This window comes from Passer domesticus, chromosome 9 (genome assembly GCF_036417665.1).
Source record: "Passer domesticus isolate bPasDom1 chromosome 9, bPasDom1.hap1, whole genome shotgun sequence".
Taxonomy (NCBI): domain Eukaryota; kingdom Metazoa; phylum Chordata; class Aves; order Passeriformes; family Passeridae; genus Passer; species Passer domesticus.
In genome coordinates, this window is record NC_087482.1 from 15,993,450 (window position 1) to 16,021,393 (window position 27,944).

General features: G+C 54.1%; 1 protein-coding gene and 1 long non-coding RNA gene across 2 annotated transcripts; both read left to right on the plus strand.

Moving 5' to 3' along the window:
- Nucleotides 1-2,850: 2,850 nt before the first annotated feature.
- LOC135307460 (uncharacterized) lies at nt 2,851-5,519 on the plus strand. Its single transcript, XR_010368179.1, has 4 exons — nt 2,851-2,976; nt 4,716-4,787; nt 4,875-4,976; nt 5,415-5,519. It is a non-coding gene; the product is annotated as an uncharacterized LOC135307460 (long non-coding RNA).
- Nucleotides 5,520-21,230: 15,711 nt separating this feature from the next.
- On the plus strand, nt 21,231-27,200 carry LOC135307232 (uncharacterized). Its single transcript, XM_064431818.1, has 13 exons — nt 21,231-21,298; nt 21,570-21,641; nt 22,077-22,187; nt 22,881-22,952; nt 23,041-23,112; nt 23,200-23,301; nt 23,732-23,836; nt 24,506-24,577; nt 25,205-25,276; nt 25,479-25,550; nt 25,637-25,735; nt 26,175-26,282; nt 26,930-27,200. The coding sequence occupies exons 1-13, from the start codon at nt 21,265-21,267 to the stop codon at nt 27,025-27,027; spliced, it is 1,089 nt and encodes a 362-aa protein (XP_064287888.1). The 5' UTR covers nt 21,231-21,264; the 3' UTR covers nt 27,028-27,200.
- The last annotated feature ends 744 nt before the right edge of the window (nt 27,201-27,944 follow it).

The window sequence follows — 27,944 nt, forward strand, 5'->3', positions numbered from 1 at the left end:
GGGAGGAAGTGTCTGTATTTTTTCCTTTGCTAGAGTGAGTCCTGCTTTCTCCACTGCTGAGATGACCTGATCTGTTGTCTCCTGCATTGATGCTTGGTCCTTGGCTGCTACTAAAATATCTTCCATGTAATGTAATATGAGAGAATTTGGATATTGTGCACGAACTGAGGAAAGTATTTTTGCAACATACCACTGGCATATACTCGGGGAATTTCTCATTCCTTCTGGTAGAGAAAGCCAATGATATCTTTTCAAGGGTGCTCGCTGATTTATGGATGGGATGGAAAATGCAAATCTTGGTGCATCATCTGGATGCAAGGGAATATTGAAAAAACAGTCTTTTAAATCAATAACACTTAACTTCCAATCTTTTGGAATCATAACAGGAGAGGGTAAACCTGGTTGTAAAGAACCCATTTCTTGAATCACTTCATTAACTTTTCTGAGATCCTGCAACAACCTCCACTTCCCACTGTTTGGCTTTTTGATTACATAAACTGGGGTGTTCCAGGGACTAGTAGTTGGAGTTAAGTGACCTTTGTTTAACTGTTCCTGTACCAACTGCTCTAAAGCAGCAAGTTTCTCTTTGGGTAAGGGCCACTGGCTGACCAAAATGGGTGTATTAGATGTCCATGTCAGTTTTAAAGTGTTATGTCCATCAACAGCTTTTGTTAAAATCCAGTTTCTAACCTCACACCCCATTGCGACAAAATGTCCCGGCCCCAAAGAACAATATCAGCTCCTACAATGAATGGTCTTGTGGTGGCAACACGACCTGCAGGCCCCTCAAATGTGCCTGAGTGGGAGCTTCGAGAGCTCTCACAGTGACCACCAATAGCTGCCAGCTGAGCCAGCGCAGGCACCGTGGCCCAGTCCTGTGGCCATTCCGGTGTCAGATGCCGTCTGCTCCGGGATCTGTCAGGCCACTGAGGGTGATGGCTGCCCGAGGGGCTGCAGCACACAGGTGAGCTGAGGCCGCCCGCGGCTGATGTGCCTGGTCCAGGCCATGGCAGCTGTGCTGTTCTGGGACTCTGGTAGGAGGAAAGCTTGTGCTGTGGTCAGTCCTTTGGGGAAAAAGCATGGAGGGTCTGGACACAAAGCTAACGCTGTAATTTCCTGTGAACAGGTGATAGAGAGTACAGCTGGAATGACATAAAAACCTTCTGCATGGGATCTGCTCACTCCCACGATGAGGAACTGACGTGGTTGTGGTTCAGGCCCCAGCTGTCCTGTGGGCGCTGTGTGAGCAATGGCATTGGTCAGCACCACTGGCTGGGCTGGGGACAGCTCCAGTCTGGCACCTGGGGACATTGTGGTCGGCAGTCCTGCACAGACGTGCTGCAGCTCTGACCGTGGTGGCCTGTGGTGCTCTCTGCCTCTGGCGCAGTGGTTCCTGTGTCATGGCAGCCACTGCCCCGTGCCGGGCTGCACGTTTCCCGGCAGATGGCACGGACAGCCCTGTGCTGGGTGACAGCTGTTAGCACGTGACAGAAACCTCTGCATCCACTGTTTCTGGGCAGTGGCCTTCTGCGGGCCCCAGGACATCCCCTTTGAAATGACCTCTCTGGCCACACGAATGGCACGTGTCCCTTGGAGTCTGCTGGTTTTCAATTGCACCTCTGAATGCTCTTAGAGCCTCTGCTAGGGCTTGTGTTTGCATTGCTGCTGCTTTTTCCTGCTGCTTTGGGGTGTTTTCCTGAGCTGCTGTGATGGCACTGGCTAGCACCTCTGCCTGCATGGCTGCTGCAGGCTCAGGGGTGCCCAGGCGGTTCAAGCATCCACGAGCTGGGTCAGGGTGGGCTCAGGATCCTGTGGCAATGCACCTAACACTTTTTTGCAGCTCGGGTTTGCATTAGAAATTGCGAGCCATTTTAATAACTCTTGTCTGGCTCGGTCTATTGGAATTTGCTTTTCTAATGCTATTTTCAAACGGTCCAAAAACTTAATATAAGGCTCATCTATTCTGTGTTTTATTTCTGTGAAATCTAATTCTGGTTTGTTGCCATCAGGAACCTGTAACAAAGCTGTTTTTGCTGCTTCTTTGATATCCTGTAATACTTGTTTATTGAGAGTTCGGGCTTGTGTTTGAGGATCTGTATGAGCTCCTCCACCTGAGAGCTGATCTATAGTCAAATTTGCAGTGGCTGGAGTTCCTGCATAACCTCCTAAAAGGTCATTTAACAAACGTTTCCATGCCAGTTCCCACAGAGAAAATTCTCTTGGGGACAGCAGGGATGTGCAAAGCTGCTTTAAATTGTGTGGAGTAAATACATTTGCTGTAAAGGTGGCTTGTAAAAGACTTCTGAAATATGCAGAATCGCTACCATACAAACGAGAGGCTCTGCAAATCTCTTTTAACTCAGCAAAACTGATCTGCTGCCAGGTCCCTCTTGGTGCAGGACCTGCTGTGGACCTCACAGGAAAAACTTTTGACTTTGATGCAATTCCCCACTCTCCTTCCTGAATTGCATCCTTTCTTATCCTCTGCCAGGTATCTGTGAGTCCTCGTGTGTTAAACTCTTCCTTAGATTATTTGGAATTACATTGTGGAGCATAGGAATAATTTGTTTTTTGTTCCGGCAAGGTGTCGGATATGGGCGCCGCCATCTTGGACAGGGTGACTTCCGGGCATCACATCCGGTTCCCACGCTCGGCGGGGAGGGGGCGTGCCCTCCCGGGCTGTGGGCGGGGAGCAGGGGCGGGGACACTGCCTGGGCTCCGCCCACAAAAGGGGCGTGTCCCTTCTCTGATGGGCAGGAGCTCAGGGAGGAGCCACCCAGGGACTGCTGGGAGCCTGAGGAGGGCGAGCCACGCCCACGAAGGGCGGAGCTGGGCCGGGGCCATCATGGCGTCTGCCATGAGCTCCTCTGTTCTCAGAGTGGGCACAATCGGCTCGGCTTTTATCCATTGTACTGCCAAAATTCACCGATTTCGAGCGCCAAAGGCAGCTTTTCAGAGGGAATACAGAGGACTTAGGTATGGCAGGGATTGTGAAAGATGTGGTTTGCAGAGGAGCCTGGCCAGGGCTGGTCTGCTCCCCTCTCTCCCAGGACGGGGGTGGGGAAGGGGGAGGGCGGCTGGCCTGGCCACCTCCCGGCCGCTCCTCCGGGGTTTCTGGTTCTCGACTGGGATAAGGGAAGGCTTCTGGGTCCCCTCAGAACTCCTCTTTCTCCTCTCCTCCCGGTCCTGCTGTTGCTGCCTGCATTCTGCCCTGTCCCTGATCTTTGCTTGCTTGTGTGCATTCTTTGCTTGCTTTGCACTTTCCATTGTTACAAATTTTAACACCGTCCTGAATATTGGACGCAGCTTTAAGTTGGACTTCTTATTCTTTTCCATGTTATATAATTTCAGTCCAACCGAATCCCGGAAGTCTGGATCGAGTTTCTGAGACATGTCTGAGTTTGGGAACTCTGTTAAGACCCATTTTACAAGCTTTTTAAACTGTTTGTTGTCAAACTGAATATCTTGAATTTCTAACTTATAAATGAAATATGAAAAAAAAATCCTGCTCAGCTAAAGAAAACCGATTTCCCATGGTGGCACTCACCAAAGTTTTCCAGTTGTGCTTCTTGGTATGAAATTCCTTCCAGGTCCTGGGTCACAACAGTGACAAATCAGCTGAGCTGAGCGACAGAGTCCTCTGAGGCTGCGGTGCTGCTCCAGTCCCGTCTCTGATTACAGCCTCCTCTTCACCAGTATGAGGCTTTGATTCGAGATTCCCTCTCAATCTCAAATGCCTTCTTCTGGGTTTTCTATTTTAAAGCGACAAAAAACTCAGGTGCAGGCCTGCTCCCCCAAAACACGCAAATATCAAGTAAAAATGTCCTATTTTGATGGAGGTAATCAAAAAATCCCTAGACCATCTTCCTCAATATGCGAAATACTGTCCGGGCGCCACGTGCTGGGTTCTTTTTTCTCGGGCCGGGTGTTATAAACCTTCAAAAGGGAACCCAGCACACCCAAGGATAGCTCAGTTATTACCTTTGGAGGCAAATAATGAGCAGGATGGCTTCTGCTACAGTGTTAGAAACAAAAAAGGTTTAATAAAAGCAAAATAACAAACAGAAAAATCCGATGCAGGTACAGCAATCTGCCACTGGTAGAAACACCTTCACAAAAGCCCTTTGGTTCTTTTGTCCTCCCCTTTTCTACCTGATGGGTCAGGCGGGACTTTTTGGCTTCTATCCAGTTAGGTGACCCAGAGTTTTTACTGAAGCCTCTGGGGTCCTTTGAGGTGGCTTGTCACCTGATCGTTGGGAGAAACTTCTGGGATTCTTTCCTTTTTTGGGGGATAAAGGTTAGCTTTGCCACTCTGTAATTAGGGGGCACTCTCCTACATTCCTACATCCAGGGATGTTTCACAGGGCCTGAAAAGAGTCTGGAGTGTGACCAGGAGCCAGCCCAGAGCTCCCCAGGCTGCTGTGCAGCTTTGGCTTTATCCATTCACGTCCGACTCCCACAAACTTACCTGAGCCCCTTGCAGTGCCCAGTTCCCTGAGGCAGAAGGGGACTCCAGCACACCATGGAAATAGGTCTGATCTCTGCTCCCTTCTAGATGAGGTGTCTGGGAAGGCTTCTCCATTAGCTTGGCTGCATAAAGTGTTGGTCCTATCTGAGCCACCGTCAGGTATGTTCTCAGTGTGCCACCAAGGAATAATTGTTGTGAACCTGGCAGGAATCAGGTGACAGAAGCTTCTGTGGCTCTTGTGTTCCAGGTGTGTCTGCAGGGAGGACTTGTCCAGCTGCTTTGCTGATTCCTACACAAAAGCCCAGCTCCCATGGCAGAGGTGAGTAGTGTGTCCCTGATGACCCCACAGGCTGAGCCCTGCTTTTGTGGGATCCGTTCCTGGGAAATGGAACTCTGTTGCTCTAAGGTCCTCCGAGGGGAAAGAACAAATCTACAGGACACCAGAAACACCATGAGCCATCCAAAAACATGAGGCAAATGCTGAAAGAATTGCTGCAGGGAGGACAAGGTGGGTGCATTTCCCTCATGCTTCCCCTGGGACTCAGCAGCCGGGGGCTTTGGCTGCACATCTGGACACGCCGTGCCCGGCACAGCGGGAAGGGATCCATGGCAGCCTCGCTGCCCCGCTGCTGCTTTCACGCCCTGCAGGGCTGTTTCCCTGCCTGGCCTGGCTGCAGCATCTACCCAGTCTCTGCCGAAGGCATTTGGCATCAGCTGACAGGCAGCCCAAACTGCACCACTGGTCTGAGACCCCTGAAATTTCATAGTCTCCAGGATGATCACTAAGGGCGGGTGTTATCATGAAAGTGGACCCTGGCCTACCCAGAAAATTGTGTGGATTCCTGATCCTTAACCATGACTTTCACAAGTACTGGCTGCTGAAGATGCCACCTCCCCAATGGGGAACAGCCCCACCTGATCCAGCCGTCCCTCTTCCCTTCTGCAGAAGTGGATGGAGAGGCTGGGCAGAAGGCGGCGTTTCCCGAAGGAAGCAGTGGTTCCATGCCAGCATCTGCTGTAGGACTGGAGGCGATGCCAGGCACAGTCACAGGAGGTAATTGCTGTGCCTCTGGGCCTGAGCCATGCTGAGACTTGAGCTGCTGTCTCTGCTGCCTGGAAGTGAGGGCACAACCCAGGGGAATTATCCCGAGCAGGCTCAGGGCACTCAGGTACTGAGCAGTCCTGCTGGGGTCCCTGTGTGGGAGACGTCCCGAAACCTGGGAGTGACTGCACGGGGTGCCCATGGTGGGGAAAGGACAGAGGGGCAGAGCAAGGCTCCAGCGTGTTCTTAGTGGGCCTGGCTGGGTCCGTTTGGGCTGTGGGAGCTGTCCCAGCAGATGGAGGAAGGGCGGCTGGGAGGACAGGCAGGAGGGAGTTTGCGAGGGATACTTGCAGCACTGCCTGCTGCAGTTCTCCTCAGCGATTCAAGGAGCATTTTCCTTGTGCGACAGAGAATCCCCACGGGCCCTGGGCTGCTCCAGGCACCTCTCCAGGGATGTTGCACAGGGCCTGCAAAGAGGATAGGGATTGACCATGAGCCTGCCCAGAGCTCCCCAGGCCCCTGAGCAGCTTTGGCCTTGTCCATTCACATCTGGCTCCCATGGCCTTACCTGACCTATATGCAGTGCCCAGTTCCCTGAGGCAGAAGGGGATCCCAGCACATCATGGAAATGGTTCTGATCCTTGCAAACTTCTAGGTTGGGATCAAGACATGGATTATCTGGGAAACCTGCTGGATTATGGCTTGAGGCTCATGGGAAATCCTGGAGGCAACTGCTCAATGTACCTTTTCTCAGAGAATCCACAGTGACCAGGTGTCAAGAGCTCATACATTTGACCTTTCACTTAAGATCATCTGAAGGTTGATGGAATATGGATAATTTGCTCTGCTCCCTTCTGGAGCCCTGAGGGCTCCCACAGGATCGCTGTCAGTGGGAGGAAGGAGCATTTAGTCGTCAGTCTTCCTCCTGTGTGCAATGCCCATATGTCCTTCCATGTGCTCTGTGCAGCCACAGAGAAGAGCAGAGAGGGAAGGGGCCGGGCCCAGGGCTGTGCCCTGGGGCTGAGCCTTGTGGGCAGCCTGAGGATCTCCTGCAGTGCCACAGGAGCTCTTCTGTCCTGCCTTTCTTTGCAGCTGAACCTGCCGGTGAAGGTGGAGCAGCTTCCCAAACCACGTCCAGGACTGAGCCTCTGGGAGATGCTGAGGGTAGGTCAAGGCCTTTCCCCTGGGAGAGCTGCCAGCTCAGAGCCCAAAGCTGGGCCAGGGGGGCATTGCTGCAGGTGCCAGCACAGAACTATGCACGTGTGTGCCCTCGCCCTGCGCCATCCCCTCCCTGCTCCTGTGGCTCAGGCATGGCAGCTCCTTGGAAAGAGGGGAGCCCTGACCCTGCCCTGAAAGCCAAGATATTTTCTGAAACCTATCCCCATGTTTAACGCACATGACATCCTGAAGATGCCAGCGCCCAAATCAGGAACTCTTCCATCTAATCCAACTGTCTTTTTCCTGTCTGAAGTGATGGACCAAACATCTGTGCAGAAGGAAGCACATCCTGGAGGAAGCATTTCCCCATGGACAGCCCCTGCTGCAGGAAGGAAGGCGATGGCAGACACGGGCACAGGCACAGCAGGTAATTGCTGTGTCGGGCTCAGCCCTGGCCGGGGCTGTGTGGCAGCAGCTCTTCCCCCAGGGCCTGCCCTTGCCCGGCCCGGCAGCAGCCAAAGCTGGAGGTGCCTCGGCTTCCAGGCCTCTGGAGCTGGTTCAGAGCCCCGGGGAAACGGGACTGGTGCAGCAACGTCCCTGGCGCTGCAGCTGCTGCGGAGCTGGCCCTGAGTGCCCAGAGGCCCAAGGCACAGGAGCAGCCTCGAGCGGGAGCCCAGCCGCCAGCCCAGGGCCAGAGCCAGCCCTGGCTCCCGACTGGGCAGGGGCTGCGCTGGGTCCTGACAGGGCCTGAGCCTGTCCCCTGGGGCTGGGGGAGCTGTCACGGGGCAGGGAGGGCCAGGGGTGGCAGTGGCTGCTCAGGGATGGCTTTGGCCCGTGTCCCTGGCAGCAGCCACTGCCCAAGCAGCTGCGCTGCCCCCGGGCTCTCCTCCCGGCCTGCTGGGCTTTGTTGGCTGGCACAGCCTGTGCCAAGGGCCGGCAAGGTGCCTGCAGGCCCCAGCTCTGGGGAAAACAGAGAACGTCCTGCCCATATCCACCGTGCTGCCAGCTCAGCAGTGCAGCACAGCACGGGCTCACGCTCCCCACGGATCTCGTAGAGGTTCACAGCAAGACAGGAACACATGCCCTGATTCCACTTTGATGAATCCCAATGATTTTCTGCTTGCAGGACGGGCACAAGCAGTGCATGATAGGTATAGCAGAGCCTCTGTTCACTGTGTCACTTGCCATAGCCTCTTTCACAGTTGTATCTTTCCCCCTTCATATGTCCTGCCAAACACCTAAGGGAGAACTGGACCTCTAATTGCATCGCACATCTCCATGCCCATGCCCAATGTCCCTGTGCCAGCTGCTTTAACAGCTTGTTGCTGTGCAGATGCTGCCTCCAGCCAGACAAGGTCGTTTCCCCCTGAAGGCACTGGCCCTGCTCTCTGGCCCCTACTGAAGGTGGGCAGGGCTTGGCCCAGCTCTTCTCTTGCACTAAAGAGATGGAGCTGTCACCCCAGTGTCCGGGTGGTAGCAGCAGCAAAGCCCAGCCAGGATCAGCACTGGCTGAGCTGCGTGCCCAGGGGCAGCTGGGGATGGCCACGGGGTGGGCAGGCAGGAGCCAGGCAGGGGCTGCTGTGACCAGTGGCGGGTCCCCGGGGAGGATGGGGCAGCCCATGCTGAGCGTCCCTGGGCTGAGGGCACATTTCCTTGCCTGGGACCATCTGGGCCTGGACCTCCTCCATTGGCATGCCCGGGAAAAGAGGGAAGCCATCAAGAGCCTGTGAGTTACGCAGGGATGGGCTGCAGCTTCCTCCCTCCTTGGTTAGCGGGCGGATTAAAAGAGGCCTCTAGGGTTTGTGGCAAACAGGAGTGGGCAAACAGGGCCGTGGCATGTCTCTGAGGGACAATTCACGAGGCAGTGTGCACAGGCAGGGCAAGCAGGCAGGGTTGCAGGTTTTCTTCTTAGGAAGGTTTACTGTGTGTTGTTTGCCGTGTTTCTGTGGTTTTGGGGTTTCTGGCAGTAGTGGTTTTTACGCAATCGAAAACTGTAGTTAGTACAAGTGCATGGAACTAGATGGAACCCTCCAAAAAGGATGTGTCTGTCCTGACCCATTCCTATGCAGAGTGTTTGAGCTTAGCAGTGGTTTCAGGGGGCACTGAGGAGAAAAGCTGCCTGCAGTGTGAACAGGTGAATGATCTCTTTCACTGGTGGCCGAGCTTAGGGAGGAAGTTTAAAGACTAATGAGTATCAGGGAAAGTGAAAGGGAAATAGATTGGTGGAGTTCAGCCCTTCCATCCTTACGGGAGGCCCAGCAAGAGTCACAGGACTCCTATGCCGCACACTGTCAGGCAAGAGAAGGACACCTGTAGATGAAGGGGAGTGGAAATGGTCCCTGAACGGGAAGGTTATGATAAAAATTCCTCCCGACCCCCATCCCCTAGCCAGGGGCCACTTCAGAAAAGGTATGAGCCCCTGGATCTAGAGAGTTAGCCAAATGATTAAGAAGAAAATTATCTGCCCAGAGAGCCTCCCAATTATGATTAATCTGTAACATGGATTGCCATCTCTAACATCAAAAAGGAAAGAAGGGTAATCGTGGTGGGTGACTCCCTTCTGAGGGGAACAGAGGCCCGCATGTCAACCGGACCCACCCCACAGAGAGCTCTGCTGCCTCCCTGGGGCCCAGGTGCAGGATATTCCTCAGGGACTTCCTGGGCTCATTCAGTCCTCTGATTATTATCCACTGTTGAAACTCCAGGCTGGCAGTGATGAGATTGAGAAGAGGAGTGTCAGGACCATTGAAAGGGACTTCAGGCCACAGGGACAAGTGGTTGATAGGACAGGGACACAGGTAGTCTTTTCCTCAGTCCCTCTGGTGGCTGAGAAAAATGGTGAAAGCAATAGGAGAGCTCATATCACCAACAAGTTGCTCAAGGTCTGGAGTCCCTGGCAGAATTTTGGATTCTTTGATCATGGCGCAGCTTTTATGGCACCTGGCCTGCTGGAACCAGATGGGCTCCAGCTCTCTGTTAAGGGCAGAAGGTTTTTAGCTGATGAGCTTGCAGAACTTGTTGAGAGGGCTTTAAAGTAGGTTTGAAGAGGGAACGGGATGCAGCTGGGCTGTCTGGAAGCAGGCCCAAGGGTGGTAAGCCTGAGTTAGGGATGAAATCAGCAGCCCAGCTGAGGTGCATGGATACCAGTGCACACAGCATGGGTAACAAACAGCAAGAGCTGGAGGCCATGGTCCAGCAGCAGAGCTGTGATGTCATTGCCATCACAGAAACGTGGTGGCATGCCTCACATGGCTGGAGCACTACACTGGATGGCTACAAGCTCTTCAGGAGAGACAGGAAAGGGAGAAGAGGTGGAGACGTGGCTTTTTTTTATATTAGAGAGGCTTTGGACACCATGGATATTGAAACTAATGATGATGAAGTGGAATGCCTATGGGTGAGAATTAGGGGGAAGGCCAACAAGGCTGACATCCTACTGGGAGTCTGTTATCATCCACCCAACCAGGAAGAAGTGGTGGACAACTCATTCTACAAACAGCTAGAGGATGTTTCAGGATCATCAGCCCTTGTTCTTGTAGGTGACTTCAACTTGCCAGACATCTGCTGGGAACTTAATACAACAGAAAAAAAGCATCCCAGGAAATTTGTAGAGAGTGTGGAGGACAACTGTTGGTTGCAGCTGGTGGGTGAGCCCAGCAGGGAGGGACTATGTTAGATCTGCTGTTTGCAGATAGAGGTGGGCTGGGGGGACATGTGGTGGCTGGAGGCCGCTTGGGGCACAGTGATCATGAAATGATAGAATTTGTTGCATTGCAAGCTGATCTGTAGTCAGCATTAATCAAGTTCTAATAAGCAGTCCAGCTCAGCTCCCATGAACTAGCCTCTGTGTCTGACTGACAGAAGCTCACATGCAGTGGGAACTCTCTTAGGATGCAGACATTGTCTTGGTTCAGAGTCTGGGGGCACACAGATAGACCAATGAGCTGTCTCGGCCCAGGAGATTTGAATGGGCTATAAAAGAACACTCCGGACAATAAACAATGCTGTTTTTGTGAGGAAACACGAGTGGTCTGTCTTATGTTATGTCTCAGACAGGGGAACACCAATGTATCAAGAATTCTTGGTATTTTGTGAAAACAGGAGGAACATCAATAAGACTTTTACACATGACTTCCAGAGGGCAGACTTTGGCCTGTTTAGGAGACTTCTTCAGAGAGTTCCTTGGCAAGCAGCCCTTAAAAACCAAGGAGTCCAGGAAAGGTGGGCATGCTTCAAAACAGAGATCTTGAGGGCACAGGAGCAGTCTGTCCCTGGGTGCCAAAGGATGAGTCAATGAGGCAAACGCCCAGCCTGGATGGGCAAGGAGGCTTTGGAGGAATTTAGGAATAAAAAGAGGATGTGTCATCTTTGGAAGGAGGGTCAAGTCTCTCAGGAAGTTTTTAAAGGAGCTGCTAGAGCACGTGGGAAAAAAAAAATTAGGGAGGCCAAAGCTCAGTTTGAAATTTAAATGGCGACTTCTGTAAGGGATAATAAAAAAATGTATTTACAAATATATCACCGATAAAAGGAAGGGTAAGACCAACCTTTGTTCTTTCTTAGATGTGGGAGGGAACTTAGGAAGTGCAGATGAGGACAAGGCAGAGGCGCTGAACACCTTCTTTGCCTCAGTCTTTAGTAGGAAGACGACTTGTCCTCAGGACAAGTGTCCTGCTGGGCTGGTAGATGGTGTCAGGGAGCAGAATGGGTCCCCTGTTAGCCAAGAGGAGGCAGCCAGAGAACTGCTGAGCTGCTTGGATGTTCCTAAATCTATGGGGCCAGATGGGATCCACCCCAGGGTGATGAGGGAGCTGGCAGATGAGCTGCTGAAGCCGCTCTCCATCATTTATCAGCAGTCCTGGCTCACTGGTGAGGTTCCAGGTGACCGGAAGCTTCCCAATGTGACGCCCATGTACAACAAGGGTGGGAAGGAGGATCCTGGTAATCATAGGCCAGTCAGTCTGACCTCAGGACCCAGTAAGGTGATGGAACAGTTTATACTGAGTGCCATCACACAGCACTTACAGGATGGCCAGGGTAGCAGACCCAGCCAGCAGGGGTTTAGGAGGGGTAGGTCGTGTCCAACCAACCTGATCTCCTTTCATGAGCAAGTGACCTGCCTGGTGGATGCAGGAAAGGCTGTGGATGTGTCTATTTGGACTGCAGAAAGGCCTTTGCACTGTCTTCCACAGCACGCTCCTGGAAAAGCTGCAGCCCAGGGCCGGGAGAGGAACACTCTTTGCTGGGCTCAGAACTGGCTGGATGGCTGGCCCAGAGAGGGGTGGTGAACGGTGCTGCACCCAGCTGGCAGCCAGTCACCAGAGGTGTCCCTGCGGGCTCTGTGCTGGGGCCAGCTCTGGTCAATGGTTTTATTGACAACATGGATGAGGGGATTGAGTCTTTCATTAGCAAATCTGCAGACAACACTAAGCTGGGAGAGTGTGTTGATCTGTTGGAAGGTAGGAGGGCTCTGCAGGGAGACCTGGAATGCTTGGAGCGATGGGCAGAGTCTAGTGGGATGAAGCTCAGTAGGTGCAAGTGCCCAGTGCTGCACTTTGGCCACAAGAAGCACCTGCAGTGTTCTAGGCTGGGGATAGTGTGGCTGGACAGTGGCCAGGCAGAAAGGGAGCTGGGGGCACTGGTCACAGCCAGCTGAACATGAGCCAGCAGTGTGGCCTGGTGGCCAAGGAGGCCAATGGCTCATGGCCTGTGTCAGGAACAGCGTGGCCAGCAGGAGCAGGGAGGTCATTCTGTCCCTGTACTTGGCACTGGTGAGGCCGCACCTCGAGTGCTGTGTCCAGTTCTGGGCCATCAGTTTGGGAAGGACATTGAGTCGCTCGAGCACATCCAGAGGGGGCAACGAGGATGGTGAGGGGCTGGGAGCACAAGCCCTGGTGAGGAATGACTGAGGGAGCTGGGGGTGTTTACCCTGGAGAAAAGGAGACTCCGAAGTGACCTTAATCACTCCACAGCTCCCTGAAGGGTAGTTGTAGTCAGGTGGGGTTGGTTTCTTTCTCCAGACAGCACTGACAGAACCAGAGGACACAGTCTCAAGCTGCATCAAGGGAAATGTAGGTTGGATATTAAGAAAATATTTTCCACAGAAAGAGTGATAAAATTCTGGAATGGCCTGCCAGGGGAGGTGGTGGAGACACCATCCCTGGATGGGTTTAAAAAAGACTGAATGTGTCACTTGGTGCCATGGTTTAGTTGTGGTGTTGGGACATGGGTTGGAGTGGATGATCTTGAAGGTCTCTTCCAACCTGGTCATTCTGTGAATTCTGTATGAATACTGAGCATCTCCAGGGACACAGCCTGACCAGCAATGTCAGCAGGTGAAAAATAAGTTTTGTGAATGGCCCTTTGATGAAGCAAAACATTTACAATCAGGGCAGTCCATTCATAGAGATGGGGGCACACTCTGGGGGTACAGCTAAGGCCATGAGGTCACATCAGGGCTCTGGGGTCACAGCAGGCTGAGGTCACAGCAGGCCCTGAGGTCACAGAGGTGCCAGAGGTGCCAGAGCCCCGTGGTTGCACAGCAGCACAAGGAGCCAGCAGTCAGTCCCTGAGCACAACTGTTGCGGCAGCAGCGGTGGTGGCAGCAGCGGTGCTGACGTTGGGACAGTGGTGACAGGACAGTGGTGGCAGCAAGAGCTGCGGGACTGGCGGAGGACAAGGCACCATGGCCTTTGCTCTGTGCCTCCTACTCCTGCTGCTCCTGGCCGTGGCCCTGCCTGCCAGGGCTGCCCAGGCTGCTCCGCTGCAAGCGCGGCGAGCAGGTGAGCCGGCAGCCTGGCTGCCCTTTCCCGGGACAGCGCTCCCTGCTCCCCGGGAAGCGCTGGGGATGGTTTTGCCCAGGGCTTTAGGGAGGGTTTCCTCTGTGGGAGGGAGAGTGTCCCAAGGGGCCCTGGGCAGCCCCATTTCCCTTTCCTCTCCCAGAATGTTACACAGGGCAGGGAAAGAGGGTGGAGAGTGGCCAGGAGCCAGCCCAGAGCTCCCCAGGCCCCTGTGCAGCTTTGGCCATGTCCATTCACAACTGGCTCCCATGGCCTTTCCTTTCCCATTTCCTGTACCCAGCTCCCTGAGGCAGAAGGGGATAAAATGCAGCATGGAAATAGTTACGATCTCTGCTCCCTCTAGATTTGGATGGCAACATAAATTATTTGCAAGTACTGGTGAATGACACTTTAAAGATCTTGGAGAATGCTGGAGGCAAGTTCTGAATTTCTGTTTTATCTGATAGAATAATCAGTGTCAATGTGGCAGGAGCTCATTCATGCCACTTTCCTCAAGGTTCTGTCAGGGTCGAAAGGCTGAAAAATTTGCTCTGCTCCCTTCTGGAGCCCTGAGGGATCCCACAGGATCTCTGTCAGTGGGAGGAAGGAGCATTTAGTTGTCAGTCTTCCTCCCGTGTGCAATGCCAGTGTGTCCTTCCGTGTGCTCTGTGCAGCCACAGAGAAGAGCAGAGAGGGAAGGGGCCGGGCCCATGGCTGTGCCCTGGGGCTGAGCCTTGTGGGCAGCCTGAGGATCTCCTGCAGTGCCACAGCAGCTCTTCTGTCCTGCCTTTCTTTGCAGCTGAACCTGCTGGTGAAGGTGGTGCAGCTTCCCAAGCCACGTCCAGGACGGAGCCTCTGGGAGATGCTGAGGGTAGGTCAAGGCCTTTCCCCTGGGAGAGCTGCCAGCTCAGAGCCCAAAGCTGGGCCACGGGGGCATTGCTGCAGGTGCCAGCACAGAACCATGCACGTGTGTGCCCTCGCCCTGCGCGATCCCCTCACCGCTCCTGTGGCTCAGGCATGGCAGCTGTTTGGAAACAGGAGAGCCCTGACACTGCCATGAAAGCCTAGACATTTTCTGAAACCTGTCGTTGTCGAGGTGGTCACGACACAAAGCAGGGACCACAAGCAGTTTCAGATGGCAACAGTTTATTATTGAACATGGCTGACCTTTTATACACTCTTTAATTGTTTATGTTTCTTCTACCCTAACTATTGGATACAATAAATCAACATAACATCATTGGTGAAAAGTTACAGTGACTTAACTAACTTTCTAAATATACTTCATGCAGCTGTGAAGTTCTTATCTTTCTTCAGTCTCTCAATTCTCTTGGTCTCCTTGGTTACAGCCTTGGAGAGAGGTCCTTATCAGCTTCTTCTTTCTTCTCAGCTTCTTCTTACTCCTTTAGCTAAGAGGCCCGCTGTTAGCCCCTTCCACAGAAACCTATCCCCATTTTAACGCGCATGACATCCTGAAGATGCCGGCACCCAAATCAGGAACTCTTCCATCTAATCCAACTGTCCTTTTTCCTGTCAGAAGTGATGGACCAAACATCTGTGCAGAAGGAGGCACATCCTGGAGGAAGCATTTTCCCATGGGGAGCCCCTGCTGCAGGGAGGAAGGCGATGGCAGACACGGGCACAGGCACAGCAGGTAATTGCAGGGAGCCCTGCCGCCAGCCCAGGGCCAGAGCCAGCCCTGGCTCCCGACTGGGCAGGGGCTGCGCTGGGTCCTGACAGGGCCTGAGCCTGTCCCCTGGGGCTGGGGGAGCTGTCACGGGGCAGGGAGGGCCAGGGGTGGCAGTGGCTGCTCAGGGATGGCTTTGGCCCGTGTCCCTGGCAGCAGCCACTGCCCAAGCAGCTGCGCTGCCCCTGGGCTCTCCTCCCGGCCTGCTGGGCTTTGTTGGCTGGCACAGCCTGTGCCAAGGGCCGGCAAGGTGCCTGCAGGCCCCAGCTCTGGGGGAAACAGAGAACGTCCTGCCCGTATCCAGCGTGCTGCCAGCTCAGCAGTGCAGCACAGCACGGGCTCACACTCTCCATTGCTCCCACAGATGCAGCCGGCACCACAACACGTCTTCCCCATGCCCAGAAAGGCCTCAGAAGTGTCTTCTATATGGGAACAGGCTGCTGGGCAGGGGTAATGGCAGGCCTGCTACTGTTGGACCTTATTCTCATATTGTGCTGTGTCAGAATCTGGTGTTACTGGAAGAAGAAATGGTGAGTGGTCATCTTTCCCTGAAAGAGCTTCTTTTGAAAGTCTAATGTAGATAGGAAGCATTCCCACTGAGGTTGCAGTCGAGTTGTGGCCAGTCCATGGTTCTCCAAATAAGTCTGCTGAGGGTTCTGCTGCTGCCCAGTGCTTCCATTGGCCTCTCAATTGCTGGGCCTTGTCCTGGGGCCCCGCTGGGGCTGCAGCCAGAGCTGGCTCCCACTGAGGCTGCATGGCCAAGAGCAGCCCCAGGGGCACAGGGCAGAGGCAGAGGGAGGTGGGGAGGAGAAAGAGCAGGGCCGAGATTGCCCTTGAAAGGCAGAGGCGCTCTGGGGCCCGCTCCTGGCCAGGGACCCTGCCCAGAGCCGTGCCCTGCTGGCCGGGGCCTTGAGGGGCAGCTGTCCAGCTGGGCCCAGCTGTGCCAGCAGCTCCAGCCGTGCTGGGGAGCCTTGCCAGCTCTGGGCCCTGCTGTGCACGAGGCTCCCTGTGTGCCACTGGCAGCTGGGGCCTCAGCCACCTCCTCTCTCCACAGGAGCACCTCTGGCACTTCACAAGACCGGCCAAAGGCCTCAGCCATGGAGAACTTGGCCTGTCATCATGCATCTCCGTGCCAGTGTCCATTGTCCCTTCCTGAGGTGCATTACCACCTTATTACTGCAAATACGCCGCAACCACTGCCTAGAACAGAACCACCTCTCCCTGAAGGGACTGGCGTCGCTCTCCATCCAGGACAGGAGGTGCAGCCTTCTAGCCACTTCATGGATTGTTGAAAAAGTTATCATTACTTCTAAAATTTTTAAATGTTTATTAAAAACCTTATTAGAAATATAAGAGGACACTGAATAAAGACAATTTTACGGCGCCGGGAGTAGAGGATTTTTCCCGCCATGTGCTCATCCACACAATGGAGGTTTCACCTTTTAACTGTTTTGCTCTTATTAATGTTCTGTCCATCGACTCCTTCTTTGATGTCCAGTGGTGGAGTTTACTTCCTTACATCTCGATTGGAGGTCAGGTGCTGCCATCGTAGCAAGGTGACCCTCTTATATGTCCCAAACTCAGGTAACTCCATGATAACACAACAGGGGGTAAAACATATCTATAAATATATAAAACTTCTCTTAACATATATGCATGATATTTATCCTTTAATTGTGAGAGTCAACTGTCACATTACTCATCTATCACAGGCTCGAGCCCAGCTTCAGCTCAGGTGTCTGTGTGCTACTACCTGCACTGGCGGAGCTGCTCGTCTGGGCACAGCCAGGCATGGGCAGGAAGCAGCAGGGCATGGGGCTCATTCGACCAACAGCACCCTCATGTTATCTTTGTCTTTCATTTTGAAACATTTAGATATGTTTATCCTTTGTAGCATTGAGAAACGTTTTTCATAGAATACAGACACCAGATATTTGTTCCCCTTTCCTCCAACACTTCTGTATTTGTCCAAGTAGTTTTACAGGCAGGGAAACCTAGAATCTTCTGACACATTGGCATTAAAAAGTAAAATTGCCTTTAATTTTTAATGTTTAGTCTTACACAGCCTGGACAAGACCGGCGTAGCTCAGGGGAAATATCCCAAACAGTCTCAGGGCACTCGGGTTCTGAGCAGTCCTGCTGGGGTCCCTCCGTGGGAGACACATCCCAAAACCTGGCAGTGACTGCACGAGGTGCCCATGGTGGGGAAAGGACAGAGGGGGAGAGCAAGGCTCCAGTGTGTCCTTAGTGGGCCTGAGCCTGTCCCCTGGGGCCGGGGGAGCTGTCACGGGGCAGGGAGGGCCAGGGGTGGCAGTGGCTGCTCAGGGATGGCTTTGGCCCGTGTCCCTGGCAGCAGCCACTGCCCAAGCAGCTGCGCTGCCCCCGGGCTCTCCTCCCTGCCTGCTGGGCTTTGTTGGCTGGCACAGCCTGTGCCAAGGGCCGGCAAGGTGCCTGCAGGCCCCAGCTCTGGGGGAAACAGAGAACGTCCTGCCCGTATCCAGCGTGCTGTCAGCTCAGCAGTGCAGCACAGTACGGGCTCACGCTCCCCATCGCTCCCACAGATGCAGCCGGCACCACAACACGTCTTCCCCATTCTTGGAAGTGTCTTCTGTAAGACTGGCCATAGAGTTCCATCAGGGAGACCTGTACCTGTACCTGTACCTGTCATCAGCCATCCCCAAGCCATGTCCAACATCCCTGCCCCAGCTGCATTATCAGCTTGTTGCTAGGGACATGCTGCCACCACCCAGAACAGGAGTCTCTGTCCCCAAAGGTGCTGGCCCTAGTGTCTGGCCAGGACTGAAGATGGGGCCCCTCTGCCAGGGAAGGGCTTGAGCAACACCTTTGGGCTTCACCTCTGCTCTCTGGCTGGTAGCCGCAGCACTGGCTGAGCTGATTGTCTCGCCACAGCTAGGAGTGCGCAGGCAGCAGCCGGGCACGGGGCTCCTGAGGCACCATGTTTTGTCTTCATTTTCCTTTTTTAGAAATTAGAAATTTTTAAAAATATTCAGACTTTTTTCTTTTTGTAGAAAGAAACCCCCAAATATTTCCCCCCTTTTCCCTTAGCAGTTTAGGGTTTTTCAAAGTAGTTTTAGAATAGGAAAAAATGTAGAACATTTTTACCATTCTAGAATAAACACCAGAATTTAATAGCCAATCTTTATTCCAGGAAGAACTAAGACATCTCAAGACACCTTGTCTACTGGAGAAGCCATTTGCCCTCTGGAGATTTTTACTTAGTCACAACAACCAATGAAAAACCTTTTCCCTGATATTTTTCAGAATATCTGACAAGCTTAGCTCTTAGTCTTCAGCAGCAAACTTTGAGTACAATGCTAATCTGCTGCTGTGCAGGTAGGTCTCTGTTTTGATCTTGGTTTAGGGCACATTTGGGAGATAACCTCCAAAGGCATTCTCTAGGAAACACATTCAAGAGGCCCCTCCCCCAACTAGATTGGGAAAAAGATTTTTTTTTTGTGAAAATGGGATAAAAATCCTCTTTATTTAATAGGCAAGGAATTCACCATCAGAAAAAATGATGAACAATGTTAAACAATAAAACCTCTCGCCACTTAGAAGAGATGACATGCTCAGAAAGTCACCTTCGTGGGCTATAGCTCTGCTAACTCATTCTCTGGTCAGTCCCTCTGGCACTGGAAATGCTGCAAGCCTGGCCCAGCCTGGTGGGCCACAGCAGTGAGCTGCTGGTGCTCTTCTGGGTTTTCAGTCCAGAGGAGGTTTAAACAGTTCCACAAAAAAAGAAAAACCACAGTCCAGAGAAATTCTCTGCTTTAGCTAGCTAAAACTAACTAAAAATCAAAGTAGAGCTCTATCCTGCTGTCTGTCCTTGCCGCAGACAACACAGTGCAGGAGAAGGATGCAGAGGTGCAAGAGCAGTTTCTGATAACAAACTCCACCATTCTTCTTGTCCCCCCTTCACTCTTGGAACCAGACCTAAAGGTGCAAAACTTATTTCTGGGCTCAACCCACAAATGGGGATACAAGCATCATAAAGTCATGCCAGGACAGTGTCCCAGCTGCAACTGGGGCTGCAGCTACCTCCTCTCTCAACAGCTGCCCTCTGCAAGTTCACAAGAACAGCCAAACACCTCTGTCTGGGACACACCTGGCACACACTTCCCATCTCCATGCCCATGCCTGTTGTCCCTGTCACAGCTGCATTACCAGCGTGTTGCTGCTGTGCAGATGCTGCCTCCACCCAAACAAGACCCTGTGTCCCTGCAGGTTTTGCTGAGCAATGGCCCTTGGATGAAGCAAAGCAACTACAATCAGTGTAATAGCCTTAATGGGGGATGCGGGACTCCAGGCAGCTCTTCATAATGCACTTTCTTACATCCAAGACATTACAGCAGTCCAGGGTCGTGGGTGACAGAGCCTGTGCCTGCAGCTGTCAGCTCCAGCTGCACACAAGCCTGAAGACCCTTTAGTTTTGCTGACAATGCATTATGTACTTTTCTTTGCTGAGCATCTTAAGAGAGAAGAACCAGTCGGTACCTTAACATTTACCTATAACCTGTCAAACAACTGTAAGTACCACATTCATGTTATTGTTCTCCAATAACTAAAAGTTAGTACATTACAGTTTAAACTGGAAGTTGTTGAAAATTCTGAGGGCTTCTTTCTACTTGCAACATCACCCGTCTTGTTCCCTGTGCTATCTTCATGACTGGTGAAAGCATCTACTTCTTTCAAGTGGGTTTCTCCTTTGATCCAGATCATAAAGCCCCCTTCAAACTAACACACCATTTGCCTTCTTAGTTATCCACTAAGAGTAGCTCAGCAATTCTTTTATTCTATATCAAAACTTGCTTCCATCTCTATTTCTTCTTCAGATTCCACATTCAAAAATCTCTCTGCCAAGCACACATAGCTGTGAGACTTTCTTGTCAAACTTTCATCCTTCCCAACAAATCAGGGCAGTCCATTGGTAGAGATGGGGGCACACTTTGGGGGTACAGCTAAGGCCATGAGGTCACAGCAGGCTCTGGGGTCACAGCAGGCTGAGGTCACAGCAGGCCCTGAGGTCACAGAGGTGCCAGAGGTGACAGAGCCCCGTGGTTGCACAGCAGCACAAGGACCCAGCAGTCAGTCCCTGAGCACAACTGTTGCGGCAGCAGCGGCGGTGGCAGCAGCGGTGCTGACATTGGGACAGCGGTGTCAGGACAGCGGTGGCAGCAAGAGCTGCGGGACTGGCAGAGGGCAAGGCACCATGGCCCTTGCTCTGCGCCTCCTACTCCTGCTGCTCCTGGCCGTGGCCCTGCCTGCCAGGGCTGCCCAGGCTGCTCCGCTGCAAGCGCGGCGAGCAGGTGAGCCGGCAGCCTGGCTGCCCTTTCCCGGGACAGCGCTCCCTGCTCCCCGGGAAGCGCTGGGGATGGTTTTGCCCAGGGCTTTAGGGAGGGTTTCCTCTGTGGGAGGGAGACAGTACCCACGGGCCCTGGGCTGCTCCAGACACCCCTCCAGGGAAGTTGCAAAGGGCCTGCAAAGAGGGTGGAGAGTGACCAGAGCCAGCCCCTGTGCAGTTTTGGCCTTGTCTATTCACATCTGTCTCCCATGGCCTTACCCAACCCTCCTGCAGTGCCCAGTTTCCTAAGGCAAAAGGGGATCCCAGCGCACATTGGATAAGGTTCTGGTCTGTGTTCCATTCCAGATGTGGATCGTGACTTGGATTATTTGGAAATACTGGTGAATGATGATTTGAAAACCTCGCCAGATGCTGGAGGCAAGTCCTCAATGTACCTTTCCTGACAAAAAAATAGTGTCAATCCAGCAAGAGATTACTTGTAACATTTCCCGTAAGTTCTTCTGAAGGTTGATGTATTCAGCAAACCTTGCCCTTCTGGAGCCCTGAGGGATCCACAGGATCACTGTCAGTGGGAGGAAGGAGCATTTAGCTGCTCCATCTTCCTTCCATATGCAATGCCAGTGTGTCCTTCCATGTGTTCTGTGCAGCCACAGAGAAGAGCAGAGAGTGAAGGGGCCGGGCCCAGGGATGTGCCCCGGGGCTCAGCCTTGTGGGCAGCCTGAGGATCTCCTGCAGTGCCACAGCAGCTCTTCTGTCCTGCCTTTCTTTGCAGCTGAACCTGCTGGTGAAGGTGGTGCAGCTTCCCAAACCATGTCCAGGACGGAGCCTCTGGGAGATGCTGAGGGTAGGGCAAGGCCTTTCCCCTGGGAGAGCTGCCAGCTCAGAGCCCAAAGCTTGGCCAGGGGGGCAGCGCTGCAGGTGCCAGCACAGAACCATGCACGTGTGTGCCCTCGGCCTGCACGATCCCCTCACCGCTCCTGCGGCTCAGTGGTGCCCGTGCAGATCAGCAGAGATGACAGAAGCTTCTGTGGCTAGAGCCCTGGTTTTGTGAAATCCACTGGGAAATGGAACTATGTTGCTCTAAGTTTCTCTGACAGGGAATTACCCAGCTACAGGTCACAAGAAACCCCATGAGCCAGCCATAGTCAAGATGCAAGTACTGAAGGAAATGCAGCAGGAAGGACAAGGTGGGTGCATTTCCCTCATGCTTCCCCTGGCACACAGGAGCCGGGGGCTTTGGCTGCACATCTGGACACGCCGTGCCCGGCACAGCGGGAAGGGATCCATGGCAGCCTCACTGCCCCACTGCTGCTTTCACGCCCTGCAGGGCTGTTTCCCAGCCTGGCCTGGCTGCAGCTTCTGCCCAGCCTCTGCCGGAAGGCATTTGGCATCAGCTGACAGGCAGCCCAAAATGCACCATGGGCCTGAGATCCCCTTCAATTTCTTGGTCTCTTGGGAGATCAGGAAGGGCACCTGTTTGGAGAAAGGAGGGGTCTAGTTCAGCATGAAGAGTCTGGCCATCTTCCTGTGCCTAACCCTTTGAAAAGCATTCCCTCTGAAAATGCCGCCTCCCCAGTAGGCAATAGTTCCATCTGATCCAGCTGTCCGTTTCCTTTATCAAGCGATGGACCAAAAAGCTGTACTGAAGGTGGCATTTCCCGGGGTAAGTGGCGGCTCATTGGAAGGCCCTGCAGGAAGGAAGGCGATGCCAGACACGGGCACAGGCACAGCAGGTAATTGCTGTGCCGGGCTCAGCCCTGGCTAGGGCTGTGTGGCAGCAGCTCTTCCCCCAGGGCCTGCCCTTGCCCAGCTCGGCAGCAGCCAAAGCTGGAGGCGCCTCGGCTTCCAGGCCTCTGGAGCTCGTTCAGAGCCCTGGGGAAACGGGACTGGTGCAGCAACGTCCCTGGCGCTGCAGCTGCTGCAGAGCTGGCCCTGAGTGCCCAGAGGCCCAAGGCACAGGAGCAGCCCCGAGCGGGAGCCCTGCCGCCAGCCCAGGGCCAGAGCCAGCCCTGGCTCCCGGCAGGGGAGGGGCTGCGCTGGGTCCTGACAGGGCCTGAGCCTGTCCCCTGGGGCTGGGGGAGCTGTCACGGGGCAGGGAGTGGTGAAATGAGTGACACCTGTGGCATGGCTGCCTGTAGTTTTTCTCAGGCCTTTAGGGAGGGTTTCTGCAGTGGAAATGAGAGAGTCTTGCAAGGCCCTGGGGTGTTCCCCCACCTTTCCAGGGATGTTTCACAGGGCCTGAAAAGAGTCTGGAGTGTGACCAGGAGCCAGCCCAGAGCTCCCCAGGCTGCTGTGCAGCTTTGGCCTTATCCATTCATATCCGACTCCCACAAACTTACCCGACCCCATTGCAGTGCCCAGTTCCCTGAGGCAGAAGGGGACTCCAGCACACCATGGAAATGGTTCTTATCTCTGCTCCCTTCTAGATGAAGTGTCAGGGAAGGCTTCTCCATTAACTTGGCTGCATAAAGTTTTGGTCCTATCTGAGCCACCGTCAGGTATGTTCTCAGTGAGCCACCAAGGAATAATTGTTGACAGCCTGGCAGGAATCAGGTGACAGAAGTTTCTGTGGCTGTTGTGTTCCAGGTGTGTCTGCAGGGAGGACTTCTCCAGCTCCTTTGCTGATTCGTACACAGAAGCCCAGCTCCCATCACAGGAGTGAGTAGTGTGTCCCTGCTGACCCCACAGGCTGAGCCCTGCTTTTGTGGGATCCGTTCCTGGGAAATGGAACTCTGTTGCTCTAAGATCCTACGAGGGGAAAGAACAAAGGCAAAGGACACCAGAAACCCCATGAGCCATCCAAAAACATGAGGCAAATGCTGAAAGAATTGCTGCAGGCAGGACAAGGTGGGTGCATTTCTCTCATGCTTCCCCTGGGTCTCAGCAGCCAGGGGCTTTGGCTGCACATCTGGACATGCCGTGCCCGGCAAGGCGGAAAGGAATCCATGGCAGCCTCGCTGCCCCGCTGCTGCTTTGACGCCCTGCAGGGCTGCTTCCCAGCCTGGCCTGGCTGCAGCTTCTGCCCAGCCTCTGCTGGAAGGCATTTGGCATCAGCTGACAGGCAGCCCAAAATGCACCACAGGCCATGCCCAACCTGAGGTCCCCTGCGATTTTGCATTCTCCAGGCTGATCACTAACGGCGGGTGTTTTGATGAAAGTGGGCCCTGTCCTACCCAGGATGTTTATGTCTTTGACAAGAATTGCCTCCTGAAGATGCCACCTCTCCAGTGGGGATCAGTCTTACCTGATGAGCTGTTGCTTTTCCTTTCTCCACAAGTGGATGGAGAGGCTGGGCAGAAGGTGGCGTTTCCCGAAGGAAGCAGTGGCTCCATGCCAGCCTCTGTTGCAGGAAGGGAGGTGATGCCAGGCACAGGCAGAGGAGGTAATTGTTGTACCTCTGGACCAGAGACCTGCTACGGTTTGAGCTGCCCTCTCTGGTGCCTGGCAGTGCAGGCACAGCTCAGACAAGACTGGCAGAGCCCAGGGGAATTATCCCGAGCAGGCTCAGGGCACTCGGGTACTGAGCAGTCCTGCTGGGGTCCCTGCGTGGGAGGGAGATCCTGAAACCTGGGAGCGACTGCATTCCCATGGTGGGGAAAGGACAGAGGGGGAGAGCAAGGCTCCAATGTGTCCTGTAAGGGCCTGGCTATGTGCCCTTGGGCTGGGGGAGCCGTGCCAAGAGATGGAGGGAGAGAGGGACTGCAGGAGGGAAGGAGGTAGGAGTGGTTCTGGCACTACATACTGCAGTTATCCCCAGGGATTTAGGGAAGTCTCCCTCAGTGAGGAGGGAGAGAGCCCCAGGGCCCTGGGCTGCTCCAGCTGCCCTTCTAGGGATGTTGCATAAGGTCTATGGCGGGCAAAGATTGTAAAGGATGTGGAGATTAATCAGGAGCCAGCCCAGAGCTCCCCAGGTCCCTGTGCAGCTTTGGCCATGGCCATTCACATCTGACTCCCACGACCTTACCCAACCCCCTTGCAGTGCCCAGTTCCCAAAGGCCAAAGGGGAACCCAGCAGAGCATGGAAGCAGTTCCGTTTTATGCTCCCTTCTAGACTGGGATCGTGACATGGATTCCATGCTCGTCTTTCTGGATGAGAGTTTGAAGACCTCGGCAGATAGTAGAGGTAAGTTCGCAAAGTCCCTTTTTACTTAGAGAATAATCAGTGTCAGTGTGGCAAAAGGTCATGCATGTCCCACTTTCCTTAAGAGTAGGAAGGTTGTTGAATTCTGGAAGCCTTGCCCTGCTCCCATCTGGAGCCCTGAAGGATCCCACAGGATTGCTGTCAGTAGGAGGAAGGAGCATTTAGCTGTCCATCTTCCTCCTGTGTGCAATGGCAGTGTGTCCTTCCATGTGCTCTGTGCAGCCAGGGAGAAGGGCAGAGAGGGAAGGGGCCGGGCCCAGGGCTGTGCCCCGTGGCTGAGCCTTTGGCAGCTCCTTTGCCAGCCCCGGGGAGCCTGAGCTGCTCCTGCTGCAACTGTCAAGCCCTGGCCCTGCAAGGGGCTGGCTTTAGAGCTGCTGGCAGCTCCAGGGAGTCCTTATTGCCCCGACTGCCCCGCAAGGGGCTCCTTCCATCCCAGTGTGGGGCCACTGCAGGCACGAGGTCCCCCTGCTCCTGCTCCTGAGTGGAAGGCAGAGCTGAGGGAGTGCCTTGGAGGGCACCAAACACCCAGGTGCACCCACTGCCACTTGGGCCTGAATGAGAATCTTCAGCAGAGTCACAGCAGCTGTTCTGTCCTGCCTTTCTTTGCAGCTAACCCGGCTGGTGAAACTGATCTGGCTTCCCAACCCACGTTCAGGAATGAGCCTCTGGGAGGTTCTGAGGGTAGGTCAAGGCCTTTCCCCTGGGATAGCTGCCAGCTGAAGAGCCCAAATCTGGGCCAGGGAGGCATCGCTGCAGGTGCCAGCACAGAACCATGCACGTGTGTGCCCGCGCCCTGCACGATCCCTTCACCGCTCCTGCGGCTCAGTCGTGCCAGTGCAGATCAGCAGAGATGGCAGAAGCTTCTGTGGCTGTTGAGTTACAGGTGTGTCTGCAGGGAGGACTTTCCCAGGTCCATTGGTGGATGTTGCACGCAGGCCCAGCTCCCATCGCAGGGGTGAGTAGTGTCTGCCTGATGACCCCACAGGCTGAGCACTGGTTTAGTGGGACCCATTCCTGGGAAATGGAAATATTTCTCTTAAGGTCTCCTGAGATTGGAGAACAAACTTAGAGGAGAGAGTAAGTTCCTGGAGGCATCCAAACACATGGAGAAGATGCTGAGTGATCTGGAGAGAAGACAAGGTGGGTGCATTTCTCTCATGCTTCCCCTGGGTCTCAGAAGCCGGGGGCTTTGGCTGCACATCTGGACACGCCGTGCCCGGCACAGTGGGAAGGGATCCATGGCAGCCTCGCTGCCCCGCTGCTGCTTTCACGCCCTGCAGGGCTGTTTCCCAGCCTGGCCTGGCGGCAGCTTCTGCCCAGCCCCTGCAGGAAGGCATTTGGCATTAGCTGACAGGCAGCCCAAACTGCACCACGAGCCTGAGATCCCCTGAAATTTCATAGTCTCCAGCATGATCACTATGGGACGGTGTTATGATGAAAGTGGACCCTGGTCTACCCAGAAAATTTTATGGATTCCTGATCCTTAACCATGTCTTTCACAAGTACTGGCTGCTGAAGATGCCAGGGCCCAGTGGGGAACAGCCCCACCTGATCCAGCCGTCCCTCTTCCTTTCTCCAGAAGTGGATGGAGACGCTGGGCAGAAGGCGGCATTTCCCGAAGGAAGCAGTGGTTCCATGCCAGCATCTGCTGTAGGACTGGAGGCGATGCCAGGCACAGTCACAGGAGGTAATATCTGTGCCTCTGGGCCTGAGCCCTGCTGAGGCTTGAGCTGCTGTCTCTGCTGCCTGGAAGTGAGGGCACAACCCAGGGGAATTATCCCAAGCAGGCTCAGGGCACTCGGGTACTGAGCAGTCCTGCTGGGGTCCCTCTGTGGGAGACACTTCCTGAAACCTGGCAGTGACTGCACGGGGTGCCCATGGTGGGGAAGGGACAGAGGGGGAGATCAAGGCTCCAGTGTGTCCTGAGAGGGCTTGACTATGTGCCTTTGGGCTGTGGGAGCTGTCCCAGCAGATGGAGGAAGGGTGGCTGGGAGGACAGGCAGGAGGGAATTTGCATGGGATACTTGCAGCACTGCCTGCTGCAGTTCTCTCCAAGGATTAAAGGAGCATTTCCCTTGTGCGACTAAGAGAACCCCCACAGGCCCTGGGCTGCTCCAGGCACCTCTCCAGGGATGTTGCACAGGGCCTGCAAATAAGATAGGGATTGACCATGAGCCTTCCCAGAGCTCCCCAGGCCCCTGAGCAGCTTTGGCCTTGTCCATTCACATCTGGCTCCCATGGCCTTACCTGACCTACATGCAGTGCCCAGTTCCCTGAGGCAGAAGGGGATCCCAGCACATCATGGAAATGGTTCTGATCTTTGCAAACTTCCAGGATGGGATAAAGACATGGATTATCTGGAAAACCTGCTGGATTATGGCTTGAGATTCATGGGAAATCCTGGAGGCAAGTGCTCAATGTACCTTTCCTGAGAGAATACACAGTGACCAGGTGGCAAGAGCTCATATATTTGCCCTTTCACTTAAGATCATCTGAAGGTTGATGGAATACGGAAAATTTGCCCTGCTCCGTTCTGGAGCCCTGAGGGATCCCACAGGATCACTGTCAGTGGGAGGAAGGAGCATTTAGCTGCTCCATATTCCTCCCGTGTGCAATGCAAGTGCCAGCACATTCGATGTGCTCTGTGCAGACATAGAGAAGAGCAGAGAGGGAAGGGGCCGGGCCCAGAGCTGTGCCCCGGGGCTGAGCCTTGTGGCAGCCTGAGGATCTCATGCAGTGCCACAGCAGCTCTTCTGTCCTGCCTTTCTTTGCAGCTGGACCTGCGGGTGAAGGTGGTGCAGCTTCCCAACCCACGTCCAGGACGGAGCCTCTGGGAGATGCTGAGGGTAGGTCAAGGCCTTTCCCCTGGGAGAGCTGCCAGCTCAGAGCCCAAAGCTGGGCCAGGGGGGCATCGCTGCAGGTACCAGCACAGAACCATGCACGTGTGTGCCCTCGATCTTTGCGATCCCCTCCCTGCTCCTGTGGCTCAGGCATGGCAGCTGTTTGGAAAGTGAGAACCCTGGCCCTGCCCTGAAAGCCAAGACATTTTCTGAAACCTATCCCCATGTTGGACAAGCATGACATCCTGAAGATGCCAGCACCCAAATCAGGAACTCTTCCATCTAATCCAGCTGTCCTTTTTCCTGTCTGAAGTGATGGACCAAACATCTGTGCAGAAGGAGGCACATCCTGGAGGAAGCATTTCCCCATGGGCAGCCCCTGCAGCAGGAAGGAAGGCAAAGCCAGACACGGGCACAGGCACAGCAGGTAATTGCTGTGCCGGGCTCAGCCCTGGCCGGGGCTGTGTGGCAGCAGCTCTTCCCCCAGGGCTGCCCTTGCCCAGCCCGGC